The sequence below is a fragment of the Lathamus discolor genome, chromosome 3 (assembly GCF_037157495.1).
Source record: "Lathamus discolor isolate bLatDis1 chromosome 3, bLatDis1.hap1, whole genome shotgun sequence".
NCBI classification, from domain to species: Eukaryota; Metazoa; Chordata; class Aves; order Psittaciformes; family Psittacidae; genus Lathamus; species Lathamus discolor.
The window spans coordinates 26,432,006-26,450,679 of NC_088886.1; the positions used below are offsets into that span (position 1 = coordinate 26,432,006).

At 37.9% G+C, this 18,674-nt stretch overlaps 1 protein-coding gene across 4 annotated transcripts; it reads left to right on the top strand.

Moving 5' to 3' along the window:
• Positions 1–45: 45 nt before the first annotated feature.
• On the top strand, positions 46–17,339 carry ODR4 (odr-4 GPCR localization factor homolog). 4 transcript variants are annotated; one of them, XM_065674232.1, is made up of 14 exons: positions 46–221; positions 1,832–1,966; positions 2,392–2,520; positions 2,897–2,992; positions 4,100–4,206; positions 4,887–4,923; positions 5,065–5,205; positions 5,810–5,905; positions 6,782–6,847; positions 8,509–8,637; positions 9,248–9,338; positions 10,903–11,088; positions 15,053–15,145; positions 16,219–17,339. In XM_065674232.1, exons 2-14 carry the CDS (start codon positions 1,868–1,870, stop codon positions 16,284–16,286), a joined length of 1,338 nt encoding a protein of 445 aa, XP_065530304.1. In that variant the 5' UTR covers positions 46–221; positions 1,832–1,867; the 3' UTR covers positions 16,287–17,339. The 4 variants fall into 4 exon arrangements, with proteins under 4 accessions (XP_065530304.1, XP_065530302.1, XP_065530301.1 ...); XM_065674230.1 differs by lacking the exon at positions 46–221 and adding an exon at positions 259–365; XM_065674229.1 differs by lacking the exon at positions 46–221 and adding an exon at positions 372–456.
• Positions 17,340–18,674: the final 1,335 nt, after the last annotated feature.

Consider the following 18,674-nt stretch of genomic DNA (forward strand, 5'->3'; position numbering starts at 1 on the left):
CACAGAACCGCATGCGCGAGCACGCAAGCCTTGCGTCGCCAAATCACGGGGCCATTTTCCAGGCCGGAAGCGGCGCGTCTGCGGGCACTTCCGCTAAGGGAGCTTTTTCAGTCGGTGTGCGAAAGCAAGCTGCTAAAATCAACGCGACGGTCCTGAAGGCTTCGTCTCGAAGCTCGCCCCGAGGCTGCTCGCTCCTCTGAGGCGCGCTGCAGGCCCAGGAGGTGCTGAAGGAGGTGTTACTGCTTTGCTATTCAAAGCATGGCCGTCCTGGCGCTGAGCTGGCTCTCTGCGCTCCCCTTTCCCGCGCTCGGGTCTGGGTTGGGTTACGTCATCCCTCTGCGCCAGTCCGAGAGCGGCGCCTGCAGGTAGCGCTGGCGTTGTCCCCCTCGGTGATCGGCGGAAGCGCCTGCGGCGGTCGAGCCTGGGGTCCTGGACGCGGTCGCGCCCATCAGGCTGGTGCGGGAAGCGCGGGGGGCTTTGTGCGGGAGCGGCCGGCGAGCTGTATGCCCCGCTCCAGTGCCCGCGAGGGTGCAGAGGTGCTTTTGGCCCAGCTGTGTGGGCTGAGGTGGGGTGACAGCCTTCTTCCTCTCCCAGGTCGAGAGCTCCAGCTCAGCCATCCCTTGCTCAGCTTTCTCCATCAGACACCTTTGTGGAGACTCAGCATGCCTTTTGCTTGCTTACTCTTTGGCTTCAGATTTTTTTGTAGCTGGCTTTTCTTGTGAAAGTCTGCTGTGCATGAAGCACTTTTTGAAATAAGCCTGCATGGAAGGGAGCAATGTCTATAGCAGTCCCTGTGTCCTGGATTCATGCAGCTGCTGGGAGGAGATGTAAAGGTGGCCTTTTGGGTAGTCCACAGATGCTGTGCTTTTAATGCCTTAAGAATTGGAATGAAAATTGAGCATGGCATAATTAAGTACAAGTGTGGAATTTAGCAAGTACTTTAAAGAGCAAATATAATGTAAATAGAAAAATGCACTCTATATTCTGACTTCAGATGAAACATGTCTCAGCAAGAAATAGTTGCTTGGAGATACTCTGCACCTCAAATACTGTGTTTAGCTTTGGGGCTCTCACTGCAAGAAGGACCCTGAGGCGCTGGAATGTGTCCAAAGAAAGACAGTGAGGCTGGTGAAGGGTCTGGAGCACAAGTCTTGTGAAAGGCAGCTGAGGAAACTGAAGTATTTTAGCCTGGAGAAAAGGAGGCTTGGGGGGACCTTATCACTCTTTACAGCTACCTGAAAGGAGGTTGTAACAAGGTGAGGGTTGGTCTCTTCTCCAAGTAGCACTCAACAGGATAAGAGGAAATGGCCTCAAGTTGCACCAAGGGAGATTTAGGCTGGATGTTAGGAAAAATCTTTTCACCAAAATGGTTGTCAAGCACTGGAACAGGCTGCCCAAGGAAGTGGTGGAGTCACCATCCCTGGAGGTATTTAGAAGAAGTGTGGATGTGGCACTTAGGGACATGGTTCAGTGTTAGGTTTATGGATTGGATGGACTTGGTCATTGAGGATCTTTTCCAAGCTAAACAATTATATGATTCTGTGGTTTTTTAGCATTTAGTTGCACAACTTGCCATATCATTCCAGTGGCAGGTACTTAAAATAGTTTTCCTTCAAATAAGGGCCATATGCTTCTTATTTTAGTATAGAATTATGCTCTTCATTTAAAAAAAAAAACAACCCTAAGCTTGCAGATAATAAAGCTACTTGACTAACCTTTGCTGACAGATAAAACTATAAATCTTCAGAATCTTTGTGTGAGACTCTTATTTTCATGTAACCATGTGCAGTATATATGCTTTCTTTGACTTTGTACATTATTTGCTTTGTAGGTTGAAACTACAGAATTTGGTCTTAAACCTCCAGTAATGGGTAGAACTTACTTTGTTGAGGAAGCTATTGGTCAGTATCTTTCAAACCTCAGCACAAAAGTACAGCCTTATGTCACTGGCGTGTTAATAGGGCAGGTGAGTGTGTAATATTTGAAGACTGTTCCATTCATTCCTATTAATAGGAGAAACCCCCCTTGGACTTAAAGCATCTGGGATAAGTCTCCTAACATCACATTGAGCTTGTATAATACAGGAGGGTGGTAATACAACCAGAAGGGACTTCTGTAAAGCTTTTCCAGTGTCAACTAACTACTCAAGTCTTTTAAAAGAGTTTTGTGAAAGATAGGACACACAGAAAAGATAAAACTTACCACTAAACAAGGATTTAAGGCAAAGGAAAAAAAACAAAAAAAAAAAATCATGAAGGAATTACTTTAGTAACCGATTACTATAGAGTGTAAAAACACCTAGTGTAAAGCAACCCATATAGTTACTATGCAGTATTTTCTTACTTTATATCAACCTCATGGTATATTTGTTTATATTGATGTTTATGAAAGTGTTCCGTGCAAAAGGACTACGTAATTCAGGCTGTTCGAACGCCTCCGAAAGAAGAGCAGAAGGAAGATATCAATCCTTCAAAACTGGCATCCATTGATGAAGAATGGATAACTACACACGCTAGTCAGGTAGCACAGTATGAGTTGATGAAGGGGGTGGGAGGAACACAAGGGAAGTAAGATTGACAAAAACTATCTCATTATGTATGTAATCTCAGGCTTTTTTCTGAAAGTGCCTAACCATCCTAGACACAGATATTTTAAGCCAGAATACATGTATTGTTTTCAAAATTTATTATGAAACAGACTTGATAGGACCGAAGGAAGAAAAAATTTGCGGCATGTGTTCCTACGTTTTGGAGGAACCTACAAATGAAAACCAACTTTGCTTATTTCATTTCTGCTCTCAATGCTTACCTGTTTCATTAGAAATGTTTTATACATGAAGTTACATGGTTGCTAGATCTCCGATTCCTATTAACAAATGTTCATTTTTATTTTTAAGGTTTCTAGAATGCTTCCTGGGGGCTTATTAGTTCTCGGTGTATTTATTATTACAAATCCAGAACTGTCAAAAGATAGTCAAAATGCTTTGCGCAAGGTAAGTAGACTTCCTGGTGGAAAAACAGGAATATCTTTAGGTGTGTAGCTGAGTAATTTTCTATCGTTTACTTGAGTATATATGATTATTTTGTTGCTTTATTTCTAAAAGCACAAATGTTCTGGCTTGATGTATGGTTTTGAGACAGAAAGCTCAGGAATCACTGTCCTACAGGACTGTATCACAGGACTGTGTTTGCTAACTTTCTGTTTCTTGTGATGTTTATTACTGTAACAGCAAATCTTACTGTATGTACTGAAAGCAGACATTCTGGCTTAAGGAAAACATCTCCAGGGTTTATATTAAGCAAAATCCTTGTGGCACAGTTGTTAGTAATGTTATCTTTTATTGCTTTTGTCTGAATAAATTGTTCAGATTAGAGAAGCTTGCAATACAGAAAATAGCCAATCCCTTTAAAAACAGTATCTTGTATAGAACTAGTAATCTTTGGTTTATGCGTGTACAGTTATATTTAAAAACTGCCCAGAACATGCTACTGCCTGATAGACTTAAAATGCGTTTTTGTTATAGTACTGGGGCATCTAGAGCCATGTTTAGTTTCTGTTCTGTAGATATATGTCGTTTTCATAAATACACATGATAAATAATTTAAACATGAGTAGGTTTTGAAGGCTAAGGTCCAAGATTCAGTTTTGGCAGTGCAGTGCAATTGCATCTCAGTTGTGGTTACTGAAACTAGTAGTCAACAGAAAAAGGTGAGCTGTGTTCAGGTGATCAGTGATTACTGAATTATTTTAATTAGTAGCTATTTAGCACAGCTGTCTTTTCTGATACTCGGCTGATAGGCATAAAGCTGTAATATTATATGAGGAGAAATGCATACAAGGTGAATATGTGAATGTGTGTTGCTTGGCTAGGATTATAAGGAAGCTGATTAAGATTTCACAGTCAACTCACTTTGGAGTAGTTGCCTATGAATCTTTGTAGAATCATCTTTTAACATGACATTTTGATGACCTATAAACTGTATTTCCCATTTATACATAATTATGTTATCACTTGGATTTAGAACTTTAGTACAAGTCTATTATAATTATATGCATAACACATTATTTTTATGAAAATCTGTACTTTTTTCATCTTTAGCTAATCTTCTCAGTGGAAAAGTCTTTGACTAAAAGAAGGCTCTGGAAACCTGCTGAGGAGGAAGTCTCGGAGAGAGCAGCTCTTCACATCTGTTCTGCTACAAAAAAGTATCCTTTATGAGCAAACTTTATTGATGGAGACTGCTACTCCCAAATTCTTTTCTGTATAAATGATAAATTAGGAGAAGGAAGTTGTTTGAGTTCAGCTAGGCATAAGTAAGTATGTTAAAATCGTGAAGTTTTCTGATTAGCCATGAGTAAGACTATTGACCTTTTTATCCTTGCAAAATTTCCATAATTTCTTACTGTTAAGTTTGTCTGTGTGGTGGTATCAAATTATGCCTTCCCCAGACAGTTTTGATTTGCATAAAGTGAAGAAAACATCTAAAATACTGTATAGCTGCTTGAGCTTGCAATTACCAACGATACTTATATGTAAGTGGGGAAGTAACAGGCATGTGGGATCTCTACTAGTGCTGCAGAAGAATGCTGGGTCTGTTGATAATAAGATAATATAAGGAGAGCAAGCAAGGTTTTTCCTTAGAGAGCTGTTTCTCCTTGTGAAAACATATTGATCTTAATATATTTGTAAGAGATGGGACAGCATCACTATGGTAGTTGGAGTTTACGGTCAAAGGTTTTTCCACTTTTTACAATAATAAAAGATGATAACTTTCTTCAGAGCATATATTAGCTCAGCAAAGAAGTAAAGACAAAGTTAGTTGTTAGTGAATTGGTTTTACTCTGTTTATTGCTTTTCGCTGGATCTTTTTCTTTAAGTAGCAAAGAGTAGTTTGCCGAACCTATGATGTACAAGATCCAAAGGTAAGTTAGTCATCCTATATGTCGTATACATCTTCTAATGCATGACAAATCATGTTAAAAAAAAAAACAACACCAAAACTCCATTTGAGTTATACAGTGGGTTTTATAAATGTTTTATTATTTTTTTTTTTCTATTCTTAGAGTTCAGCTAAACCAGCAGATTGGAAATATCAGAGTGCTTTATCTGCTTCCTGGTTAGCTTTGGACTGCACAGTAAATGTTAATATTCACATTCCACTTCTTGCTACTTCACCAAACCATGACTTGGAGAAGAATATCAAGGTAACTGACTGGCTGCACCAGTTTCGTAGTTGGTATTTGCACTATTTTTCTGTTTAAAATCTTTCTCTCATCTAATTTTCATAGGGTGAGTAGAGGAGTAGGACTAATCAGCAGAGAATGTTTGGCAGTTACTCCTCTGAAGTTACTATCAAGTGCTCATAGTATAAAAATGTGGGTAGCTTTTCTTCTGCTGTACTTGGTTTTGAAAGGTTTCCTTTGCTCAGAATTGTTTAGCAATTGTCATGAGTATTCCAACTAAAGTCTCTTCTGCTTCACTTAGTAAAAGGTTAAATCCAAGCATAACAGGGTTATGAGGCACTTTTAGTATGAATTGACGTTCCATAGGCTGGATACCTCTTCTAAAAAAATCAAATCACTTCAATATTTTGAAATGCCTGTTTCTTGATGGATATGTTCTGAATATGTTGGTTTTAAGATTTAGCTTTGGAAAAATATATAGACAGATTTTTTAGACGCTTTAAAACTCTCAGAGCAACTGTGGAAACATGTACTTCTATCATTTTCAGCATGATACTACCCAATTTTTGTTAAATTCTATTTCCTCTTTGACAGAGTTTTGTGTTTTCCCTTTTTTTTTTTAAAGAATGGGTTAAATCGATGGGCAAAACAGATAGAAGACAGTGTTTTTCTGATCAATGGACAAGTTAAAGACGGTGATGCAGAACTACTGGAAGGGCAGGTGAGTACCAAACAATGAGGAATTGAACTCTAATAGATAGGTAGTTAGTGTGCTAAAGCATTGACTGGGTCATCTTCTGCACAATATTGTCATGGTTTAAGCACTCAGAACCATGTAGCTGCTCGCTCACTTCCTCCCCTCACTCCTGGAGGGATGGGGAGGAGAATCAAAAGAATGTAACTCCCACAGGTTGGGATAAGAACAGTCCAGTAACTAAGGTATAACACAAAACCACTACTGCTACCACCGATAACAATGCCTCCTCCCTGGAAGAGCATAGGACTCAGAAAGTCCTTGGTCAGAGTAAACATTACTGAGCAACAACTAAAACCATTGGTGTTATCAGTGCTGTTCTTGGGCTGAAAGTCAAAACCACAGCACTGCACCAGCTACTAAGAAGGAGAAAAATGACTGCTACTGCTGAACCCAGGACAAATATTTATTGATCTAATAGGCCTATTTCAGGTAACTAATATGCAGGACTGCTTGTGTTCCTGTCTTTATTGCTGCAGATTGCCTCTTCTTCCTCTGGCAATATGAACGCAATAATTACATGTGAAGTCTGACTAAAAATTTTTCTATGTGCTGTCTCCTAATTAAACATGAGTAAGGTATGAATGCAGGTGATGAGATTTCTAAGAGCTATGTATGTCTAAATGTGTAACAAGCAGTGGAAGCACCTTGTTTAGCTGATGCATTCATCTCTTCTTTTAGTTTTGTAATTATCTTCTCATGGCTGTTTTCTATGTGCCATTTTCTCTCTTAAAAGCTACAAACAAATGCAGCTTTTATACCATAGTAAGGAGACTTTGATTCAGGGAGATTTTATTTATTTTTCCTGCTTCATGACACAAAGATTTTTTTTTTTCCCCTCAGAAAAAATCAAGAGGAAACACTCAGTCCAGCTCTCAATTTTCTGATGTCAAAGTTCTGACACAGCTGGTAAGCATTTAGAGGTTTGTCAAGTATAGGCTCGCTGTTAACTTCTAAAATAGAATTAAAAAAAATAACATTCTGAGTTACTATCTAGAAATACAGCTTACTTAATCCTAAGACTTTGGTTTTCTCCCATGGATATTGACTCTGAAACTCATTGTGGACTGATCTGTATATTTTGTGTCTTTAGAAATTCTTGTGTGATAACCACGTTGTGTAAGAATTGCACAGTACAGCTGCAAGGAAAATTTGAAAAACTGGTTATAAAAATGAAGTCCTGCAAACTAATTAATTTAACAGTAGGATTCCTGCATACATTAATTTTAAGGTGACTTTTCATCATTTGGAAGTATAGGATTACCCTCTTCAACTTGCCATGACTAGCTATGGACATTTACTTGAATGCGTTTGTCTGAAGTTCCATCACTAGTTCTGGATTAAGGTACAGATCCTGTAAACTGAATCATAATCTGGAGCTGTTAGGTCTGTCAGGAGTTTCCTCTCTACCATAGCTTACAATGACTTGAACCCATAATTAGGTGTCCCAGTCTAAGTCCTGAGGTCCACATGTGTCCAGACACTGTTTTTGTAGGCTGCTTGCACAGCACAAGCTATCCCATTTTTTTTTTCAGGTAGTTCCTGGATTCTCTAAAGTTATGTTTAGCAAAAACTTTCAGAAATGTCTAAAATGCCCTTTTAAGTATTTGATGAGTATCTCAGCTTCTTTTGTTACATTGTTCCAATGGATGATTGCCTCAGTGAAAGGAAAGTTTTTTATTTTGGCAGAAGTAATTTATGCAGTTCACATGGAAGTTATGCATTCTTCTGTTTCCAGGTTTTGTTTTAGAGTGCTTCATACAACACACTTGTTGGTTTGGTAATTAGGTCAACTATTTCTAGGCAACAGTTTGACACAGTTGTAAATGTGACCACATTTGTAATTTAGTACTGACTGATGGGATGGCTTTCAGGATACCATAGGTTATGTTGACTATATGGTAAACATACAAACTTTATTGTTTATAAAAAGATAATCTTTAAAAGATCTATAGATTGTAATACTAATATAAGCCACAGGCCACTTGCCTGGAAAGCTTCAGAAGTCTTAAAGACACAAGTATTTAAATTGCAAGATACTGAATGACTGGAAAAGTAGATAAATTTTCCATGATGGACAAGAAGAAATATTTTCAGTCTTACCTAACAAGAAAAAAAAATAATTATAAATTGTAAGGGAAAACAAATAATGTGTAAGCATATTAAGATATGCTAGCAGCTTTTCAATATCTGAAGGGGGCCTACAAGAATGCCAGGGAGGGACTCCTCATCAGGGACTGTAGCGACAGGACAAGTAATGGGTTTAAACATAGATAGGGGAAGTTCAGGTTAGATACAAGGAAGAAGTTCTTTACTGTGAGGCTAGTGAGGCGCTGAAACCACTTTTCCAAAGAAGTGGTAAATGCTCCGTCCCTGGCAGTGTTCAAGGACAGGTTGGACGGGGCTTTGGATGACATAGTCTAGAGTGTTGAAACTAGATGATCTTAAGGTCCTTTCCAACCCTAGCTGTTCCATGATTCTATGCTATTAATTTCTTAGGTCTGTTTTTTGCTACTTCTCCTGCAAGTACCTTGGTAAAAAGATAAAACTGAAACATGTTTATTTTTCAGTCCCAGGGTTCAAGTCGTAGATCAACAGCTACAGTCCAGGTCTGCAGCGGTTCCGTAAATCTCAAAGGTGCTGTGAAATGCAGAGCCTACACACATAACAACAAGCCAAAAGTTAAAGAAGCTATTCAGGTAGTGTAAAGGTTATTAGTTCACCAGAAACATTTTTCTGAAATACATTAGATTTATCATATGTTTTTTTTCTTTGCCAAAATGATATGGTCTCAACTGAGGTCAAAATGTTCACCCCCTTGAACACAGGGATTGTTTTAGAAGTCATCTGTGTGCAATGTGGCAGATTAGGTTCCTTTTTCATTTCTAGCAGGTATGTCTCTTGTCTCCTAAGGCAGGAATCTAGTGAATCTTTGCCCAAACTGTCAAAGTGATTAGGCTTTGAAGAATTTTCTTAAAAAAAGGTTACAGAATATATTTTTCTATATGTGGAGGGGAAAATATATATTTACTTTTTCAGTGATTTCCCCCCTTATTGAATCAATTCCTTGTGATTATTTTTGTTTTATTTTAATGGCAATGCTAGAAGTTGCCAGTTCTTATCCAAACAATACTAAAAATTTCCTCAGCTTTCCTTTTTTTTTTTTTTTTTAAATTTATTTTAATTCTTTTGATGTTGGCTTCCTCTTTACTAGACTTTTAAAAATTTTCTTTACAGTTTTAATTTTCTGGCAAAAACTATTCTTTCAACTTGGGTTGTATTACTGATGTTTTTCTTTTGTCCTTATAGGCTTTGAAAAGAGACATAATAAACACATTGAGTGATAGGTGTGAAATACTATTTGAAGATCTGATTATAAATGAAGGACCTCACAAAAAAGGTATGAATTATAGAAAACAAACAAACAAAAATACCCTACCAAACAAGAGCCCAACAGCCACCCAATTCACTGCAACAACCAGTGAATTTCGGTTGTTGCAGAAAATTCTGCTAGTATACTGAAGTCCCAGTATGGTTGGAGCAGTATAACAAGCACATGGCACAATTTTTGTTTGTCAGCCTGGACTTTTTCTTAAATCTGGAGAATTTCAGTCAAGTTCGGATATGTTCTTTTGGCACCACAGCTTTCACACCAACTTTGTATTCAGATCTCATGACCACAAAAAGCAATTTCTATGTCTTTCTCACTGCTTTGATTTTTATTTCTATTTTTTTTTAAATGCATGTTGAAACTCCTGTCACTGAAATTCTAACTGTAACTTGCGCATTTTAAATTTTATTTTTTTTTAGCACTGTATGGTATTCCTATTAATATTGAAGTAAACTTGGTAGGATCAAAGAACCAGTTGGACGTAGCCTTCCATGTTTTCGTATTACCTATGTTACAACTGCTAGTGAACATAAACTCTAAAGTTGAGTACTGTTCATCTCCATTGAATACAATATGGTGATTATGATGTGAGCAAGTATCCTTAATTATTTTTTTTTTATTAACTATACAACTACAAAGTTTGTGTCATTTCTGCCCCCGAACTTACTGCTTTTCATCAAGTATTATTTTACAGGCTTTGTGTCTTTTAAATAAGTAGGTCTTATTTCAGCACTAGGAATAATTACTGTGTTGCACTAACTTGAATTTAACAGAGCACCATGCAGTGGCAAAAATGCAATCCAAACTGATCTAATGAAAATAAAACTTCCTCTTGTGATTATGCTAAAAACTAAGGCAGTATATGCTGAGACTGGATCTCCTAGCTCATGCTAGACGATTCTTTAAACTTCTTTTAGTTAGTGTAATAGTATCAAGTTACCTTCCTATTGTTTTGTTGGGTTTTTTGTTTTGTTGGTTTGGGGTTTTTTTTTTTTTTTCTTGGTTTTAAGCCAAATATTACTAGTTCATTGAAATAAAAATTTGAAAATCTTACTTAAAGGAAGGTATTTTAAAAGATACTATTTTTGGTAGATTTTATTAAAAAGTAGAACTCAAAGCAGATTGATTGCAGAAGGAAAAATGGTTCCTAGTTTAGGAACGTTTGGTGTTAGCCAACTTTATCCAAACTGCATAATTTGTACTTCCCAGTTGCGTGCAGTTTTCAGTTTCCTCTTTAGGTGGCACCTGTACTTTATGGGTTTAAGTATATCGTATAGCAGCCAAAAATTTGCAGTCCTTTATGGTGTTGAAATTGTATGTTGTTCTGTGTACAATTTTACCTGCAGCCTTTCCCAGACTTCTCTTGCTAGTTGTTCTAAACTTAAAAAACAAAGGTCTATTTAACATTTTATGGTCTATTTTGAAGGTCTCTCAGGTATTTCTAGGGACACTAATGTAAGAACGTAAATCAATGTAATAACACCCAAATTTTCATAAAACAATAACAACTAAACAAGCCATATATGAAACCTTGAGCTTTTATTTGGGTGGTATTTTTTCCCTTTTCTTTTAGATTTTGAGAGGGAATATCATGTCTTACCTCAAAGACTGTTTGTCCCTGTTGTTGGATCCAGTGTGATGCTCAGTGATTATAGGTTTGGTGAGGAAGCTATTGGAGAAATTCAGGAACGTTTTGTTGAAATGTTGGATCAATCTGTGCAAGCTGAAGATATCAATATAGCAGAGGAAATTAATACAGGTAAATATAGTACCTGAGAACCAGGACAAACTGCATCATGGATTATGAAATGTTGACTAATGACATAGGCCAGAGTTATCCAGATACAGATATGCTTAAAATTTGCTTACTTCATATAAAGCTCTAAAGGTTTATATCAATCTTATGATCTTTCAAATTACAGTTTAAATATATTTGTGAACAATGGCAAGGGTGCTTGTAGTTTCTGTGATTAGCTTATAAGAGACCTCTCTTTCTCCTCTTGGATATTTTGCTCTCTCACTGCATTTTCTGTCCAGCCATGGTTGCAGCTCATGAACTGCAGTAGATACATGAATATATGGTTAAACAAGGTTTGTTCACTTTATTCTGCACATGAGTTAAGAAGTGTTTCTATATTGGCAAGTAAACTGTAAAAAAAAAAAAAAAAAAAAAAAAAAAACAGTAAAGCTTTGTATTCTGGTTACTTTTTCAGTAGTTCAGTGTTTTTAAAGCTGAGTAACTCTTACACTACTTAGAATAAGCTAGAAGCTGTGTGCTTTAGTCAATTCTACTGTTTTTCCACTGAATACTTAAAAAAAACCTTTAAAAGTGCTATTAGCAAAAAATGCACATAGTCTAATATGTTTTTCAGAAAGGTCTCATGCTAAAACTTTTTCAAAAATGCAAAGTACCATTCTTTCTTCTATTTTAATTTATGTATCAAATGCCCCAGACTGAACTTTTGTGATTCACCAGAACTGGAAAGGAAATTGAGAGCGCTTTTATTTTTCTAGTGAATGTTTTATAAGTTTATGTTCTGACTGTGAGACTTTTATATTCCTTTAATACAGATATTTTGGTATAATCTAGTTATTGACTTCCTTTTCCTGATTACTTGTTTATATAATTTCCTGTTGTGCTCCCCCCCCCCCCACCTCCCCAACTTTGATTTCAATGTAGGAGTCAAATCTGTAATTGAAATGCATCTAATACTTCCTGTGATCTTATGGAAGAGATTTATGCATTTTTTAAATCCCATCAGCATGAATATAAGCAGCAGTTACAGTTTTATAATTTAAAAGAAAAAATAGCACATTCTCAGATAAGAACTGTGATCGCTTTTTGATGTTGATATATAGGGGCAAAAAATGAGAAATGTAGCCATGAGCTTGCTTTGTAGGGTGAGTTGTGATTCCTGATACTCTCCTTGACCTACTTGTTTAGTTGGGATTTTGAGTTTCTTGATTTCAGAGCTAACAGTAAATTCTTACATCTTTCTAAATTAATCAGTTTCCCCCTGGCTTTAACTGAACCTGTTAGCTGTTAATCTGACTCATTATCTTGAAAAGTAAAAGATGAACATAGCTCAAGAACCTCAAGAAAAACAAGAAGGCCAATAAAAATCTTGAATTATAAGAGTAGCTTTAATAATCTTAAAGCTAATTATTACTGAGCTTTAAGGAATTAGTGTAACTCAGGGAAATTAATCTTTCAGCAGCAGAGATAAGCTTGGGAGGGAGAAGATGATTCAATTTAGCTTTATTGCTCATACAAGGATGTATGATCTGAAGCTAGGAAAAAAATTATTAGACTTACAGCGATGCATCACAAAGATTTGATACCATTAATACATGTAAAATTATGTCGGCAAAATGTGCTTCTGTGTTCTTGTGGCTTGCTGGTTAGAGAGGTAGGTGTGTGGAATAAAAGGGCAAATTAAGGCAAGTGCATAGCAGAGGAGAGGGAAAAGCGTACAAAAGCAATTTTTGGGAAAAAATGGGACTGCCATTGTCCCATTGTAAACCACAAAGTATGCCCATAGAATGGGTTCTGCTTATAGTGATGATAATAATAATACTATCAGCACAACACTGTTTGATTATGATAATTATTATGGCATCATTAACTTGTGGTTTATTAAAAGAAGTTATTGATACACTTTTATTAATGCCAGAAAAGCTGCTTTAGAAATGAGATTTGTTAACTGTGAGAGAAAAAAAAAAAGGCATTCTGTGTTGTAAGAAAAAACATTAATTTTGCAATCCGATTTTTTTGTTGGCACTTTGGTATGAAGTGTCTTAAGTATTGCTGTAAAAATGTTCTTGTCACACAGTGAGAGTTTGGGGGTTTCCCTTGTGTAAAGGCTTTTTCAGTGCATCATTCCAATTTGTGTAGCATTTGTTGTCTCTAGAAGCTTAGCTCTATCTTCATTAATAATTAATCAATATCTAGTAATGGTATAAAAATGGGCTTGTGGTGAATTTTGACAACAGCCTTTATCTTTGTATCATGATTTCTGTGGTCTTAGGCACTGACCTTCAATTAACTGGAAATGCCATCCATAGTGAAATTCTGGGGAAGATTTGTTGATAAAAAGAATTGTTTAAAATACCAGGACATAAACAGGCTTTTAAAAGAATTCCTTTTTTTGTTGTTGCTCTTTGAAATATGCACTTGAGGAGGATATAATCAATATAGCAAAGATTTATTTTTTTACACAGTTTTTAGTCAAAATGTGTGAAATAAAGGTATTTTGAGAAGGTCAGGTTTATGTGCTTACTTAGTCCAGCCTCTGCCGCTGTCTCCTGTAGTTTAATTCTTTTGTTTCCTAATACAATGCTCCAGTGAGGTCACTACTGGGTCGTGCTTTAAAATTGTTACATGGAAAATAGAACATAAAACTGACCTACTTATAATTGAAAGATATAAATAGCCCAAACAGTGTAGTTTCAAGGTATTTAGTGCTTTTCTACAAGCAATTGAAAGCTTTGCTTTTATGATAGGCTTTACTAAATCCCTGTGCCTCCTTGGTGCAGGAGGTGGGGGTGATATGTTAAATACTCTGAGTGGATAAACATAAGTAAGACTTCAGTAGTGGTAAATACTTCGTCATCTTTGTTAGCAAATTGAAGAATTAATTAAAAATTAAGAATTCATCTAATTGCTACTAGAAAGCATCTGCTTTTGAAAACTCTTTGTGTGATTTGTGCTGCTTCACATGCAAAACTTCCATAATGTAATTGCATAAATGCCTTTAGTAACAAAGTAGCTTTAAGATGTTCCTTTCTTTTTCCTCTTGTGTTTTTTTTTTTTTTTCCTCCCTGAGCAAGCAAGCACTGCTGTCTTGATGTGCAGCTTCAAGTTATCTTCAGAAAAGTGCAACAGTTCTTATGAAGGTGCAAGGAAACATAAAGTTAGAGCACAAATTATCCTACTTGCTCAACAAAACTAAAGCAGAAAGAAACTGCTGGATCTAGACTTCAAAGGTGACCCAAGAAGTGTGGTCAGCTTTTCTAAAAGTGGAATGTAATTTTAGGGAATCGAAAACTATTGTAGTTTGGAGAGAATGTGGCGCTCTTACTGTGCTAGTTAAAGCTATCTTGCAATAATTAATAATTCCTTTAGTTGAAGATTTCTGCTCATATTTTAAGCAGATGAGGGTGTTTTTTCCTCCGCATAGAAAAAATAAGATGAAACTATATATATAAGATGAAGTGGGCTTTAGAGGTGTTTGATAATTTCTTCTCTAAAAAACACCTGTTGCAAATGACCATTAGTGGACGACAATCACCAGTTTAAATCTGCCGTCGGCCCTCCTGGTGTTGCTCCCTGTGAATCAGCTGCTTGGGTCAGCTGAGCTGCCAGTTCCTTGGCAATGCCTGGTTCGTTTTGGTGGGTTCCCTCTCAGAGTAGTCAAATTCTCCCTAAGTTATGTAAAGGGGGTTGGATATCCTACTCTGGAAGTAGGATGTGGAAGATGAGTTTTGGAAAAGGGACTCATTCCCAAATGTATTTTTATTTTTACTCTTCCAGCCATACAGAATAGTTTAGTTCTATGTTGTTCCTACTGTATGATTTCTACTGCAATAAGCTGTTTTTCTCTACCATAAAAGTATTTTACAAAGTTGATCCGGAGTTCTTGACCTTTTGTATTAATTCAACTGTGAAACATAACTGTAAGCTTTTGAACTGGTATTTATTACTTCATTTGCTTTCTGTGCAGTTCGTATTTGTCCAGTTACTGACAGCATGGATGACACACAACAGAAACAGCTGACAAAAGCAACATTGCTCTTGAAACTTCAGCAAAATATGGGTATGTTACTTCCCTAATTTCTGCTATTGCAACCCAAAAACTATAATGGGTCCCTTCTGTACTGTTACTTTCTACAGCATTATTAGCAAACAAGTGAGATTAATACAATACTTTTCTAAAATGAGTCCCCATATCAGTATTGTAGGTGCAGGGTGTTTCTGGGGCAGAAAAAAACACAGCCCGCTGTTGAAACAAAAGCCGTGTTTGCATTTGTTCAGCCTTCAAATCAATACAAAAGGCTCATATAGCTTTATTTCTTTTTTGGAGAGCCATCACTTTCATAATTCCATACTTAAAAGATACCAAACAACCAAATCAAACACAGTTGAATGGCTTTGTCAAGTAGGCATCCATAAATCAGCTAGTGACTCGCTAATCTTCATCTGAAGTTGACAAGTACATGTGGGCTTGAGTGCTAATTGTCAGCCTTGGTAATGCAGGGGACACCAGCCACAGTCTTCTTTCAGATACATTTTCTCCATTGGTAGTCCTGCACTTAGTACAGTTCTATTTGGGGGGGGGGGGTGTGCATTTTTTTTGTTAAAGGACAGTTACACTTTGGTCAACAAAGCAATAAATTTGTTTTTCTAGTAATTCTTAGAACATGCTAACTGGAAGATTGAGGAGTAGCAGTAAATGTAATCATTTAGGGGGGTTGGTTTTTTTTGTGTCATCGAGTAAATGTAGTTTTAAAGAAAAAACTTCATAGCTTTTGTTTCTTCAAGCTTAAAATTTTTGTTATTTTTCCTAGTCTGATTCCTAGAATTAAGCAGTAGTGCAGTCAGTGCATTATTTTGGGGGGCCAGGACACAGCCAAGGTACTGCAGAAGTATGCTGTGAGCATACTTACAGGTGGAAGGATCCTGCTCTGATTAGAAATGTAATGTGGAACCTTTACAATTTAATTATCTGACATGGTAGCTTTAGATTTAGGCTAAGCAGTGGTAAAATAGTTTTTTTTTGGGGTGGCTGTTTCTCCTCCTGTCATTCACCTTGACCCTGCTCTCCACACCCTAGCTTGTCCTGACTGCTGCACTTGCCACTCACTGAATGCATTTCCTTTGTTATTTTAGGTGTGGTAATAGCAGCTGCTGTTGCAGTCTTTGCATCCATCTTCTCTTTCAATTACTTCAGTGATTAAACTCAAGCAACCAGAGCTTTGCGGAATGGAAGTATTGGCCAGTTACAACATGGAAGCATTTGTGTTTAATATATTAGTAATTAAGAATTATTGCCTAAATATCACCAGTTACTTGTGCAACATAAATTGTAGTGATAGATTCAGTTACCTTGTGCCAGCATGCACTTACTACATCAAGTTAGAATCACATGGTTACAATACGTTGCTGAATGATAGTATTATTTTCTGGAAAGATCCCTTAGACAAATTTTTCCTATTTATTCTTTTGATGCAAAATGCTGCTACTGGTATTTTTCAGCCTATTGGCAAGACTAGCATAATTACCTGGTATGACAATAATTGCTTTAAGAGTTCCTTTGCTTAAAGAAGTCTCATCTCATTAAAGTTAATTGGGGAACAATTAGATTTCACCGTATGTGTTGTTTTCTATATTATTGGTTAACTAGTATAACAGGTATACAAACAGTTCCTAGTAGTTTCAGGACTAGACCAATTCAGCCTGTAAATACCATTGTTTGAGACCTGGAGAACTCAGAAATCAATAAAATGCATAGAACTTTTGAGATTTGTATACGCTGTCTTTTACTTAGTGACTCTTGATGAGGATTTTTCTGTCCAGTTCTGATTTAATCATCACTCTCTTGGAATATTAAGTATTTCAGCAACAGCTACATATAGTCAGCCTTTTCAGATTATCTTGTAGATGCATGCAAATTGTTAAAATTGTTTGCTAATCAGGATTTTTAGACTACAAACATTATGAGATATTCTTCCAGGTATGTTAGGGGATAACATTATTGTTTACTTGCTGTGAGGAGAACAGAAGGAGGGAAGAATTCAAGTAAGGTTAATAAAGGTAATTCTTATATAATATGTGATGTCTACTTGGATCTGAACTACAGTAGAAAAGCATTCCAGATTTTAGGGCATTTTAAAATCACTAATTTTTTTTTCTTTGCATAAGGAACACTAAGAAGAAATATAAACACTTTGGTTCTAAAGCATAATCAATGAAGTACTGGAATACTTTTATTAAAAGCCAACTGTATGAAATGTGTCTCAAATACCATTGCCTCATTTATGCATTCTGTTTTTACATGTTTGGAAAAAGAGCTGCCTTTAGCATTGGAACTGTATTTTGGAACATCATGTTGATCTTTTGTGCTCAGTCATGTGGGGCCTCTCAGAGGAAAGTGAACATTGTAATGGAGGTGCTTTTTCCAGGTGCTGTGTGTTGTATAGAAGTATGTCATTCTGTGCAAATGGGTGGAATCAGTAGGCAAGATGGTATTATACAGAAGCAGTTGATTCTGGGGAAGGTTGAGTGCTATCCAGAAAATGAGATGAATTTTGTAACATGTAAATGAAAGCTCATTGGTTTAAAATTGCTCTGCTAAAGTCTGTTAGAAGGAGGGGCAGGGCAGTAATGGAATGAAGTTTGTCTTGGGTATCTCTCTTGGGGTCTCTTTTCCTTCTTTTTTTGGGTGATAGGGGCTGTGTATGCTTTCAGAGGTTAAATACAAAATGGTTCTTCTGTAGTTGCCTGTTACTTGAAACTCAGCTATAGAAGTAAAGCAGAACATTTGAGATACTAAATGTCTTGCACCAGGAACGAAAATTGTCATAAACACTCATTCAATAGCTCTTGCTTAGTACCTGTGGTGTAAAAGTAGAGTGTGGTTGGAGCCAGTCCGTCCTCCGGCTGTCGCGGTTTGGTTCCACACCCCAAGGAGAGCAAGAAGCTGGGCTCTGATAGCCCAGGCAAGCCTGAGGCGGCTGCAATCATGGGCATCCGCAGGGGAAGAACGGACACTCGCACCTTCAGCGCGGCGTCTGACGGAGCGAAAGAAGCAGCAGCGACAATGATCACCGCAGATCGCCGCTGCCTGGGGACGCTCCTGGCGCAGGGGCTGCTGAAGGCGCATCAAGTGCCAGCTCCCCGCCTTCACGCCAGGCCTTGGGTGCTCTGGGGCAGGCTGCAAGGAAGGTGCTGCAGCTGGAGGGAGCTGCAGGGGACCCGCGCCCACCACGCCGCTGTACTGCTCTCGCCCATGCGGCGGACGCCGATGGGGCAGTGGGGACGGGGCAGTGCGCAGAGGCCGGGCGGTAGCGGTGTCCCCTTAGCGGGTGGCAGCAACGAACGCGCTGCCGTTACCCGCGTGGACGCGGGCTGCAGGAGCGCGTCTTGACCACCGGGCGGCAGCAGCGAGCGCTGCAGTTGGCGTTACGGCGCATGCGTGCAGCTGGTGCTGCAGTGCCCGTGCTTGGGTCACCGGGCGGCAGCCGCGAGCTCGGTGCGCCGCCGCTCGGTACCGCCGTGGTTCGGCTGCAGTACCGCCTTTCCGTCGCCGGGCGGCAGCACCGTCTCAACGCTTATTTCCGAGCCAC

What these genes read in the sequence shown, in the direction of transcription:
- ODR4 (XM_065674232.1), top strand. Translation starts at nt 1,868, where the DNA reads ATGGGTAGAACTTACTTTGTTGAGGAAGCTATTGGTCAGTATCTTTCA. An exon ending in ATGATGTACAAGATCCAAAG is followed by an intron (nt 4,924 to 5,064) that starts GTAAGTTAGTCA and finishes TTCTATTCTTAG; the next exon opens with AGTTCAGCTAAACCAGCAGA. An exon ending in TCAAAGTTCTGACACAGCTG is followed by an intron (nt 6,848 to 8,508) that starts GTAAGCATTTAG and finishes TTTATTTTTCAG; the next exon opens with TCCCAGGGTTCAAGTCGTAG.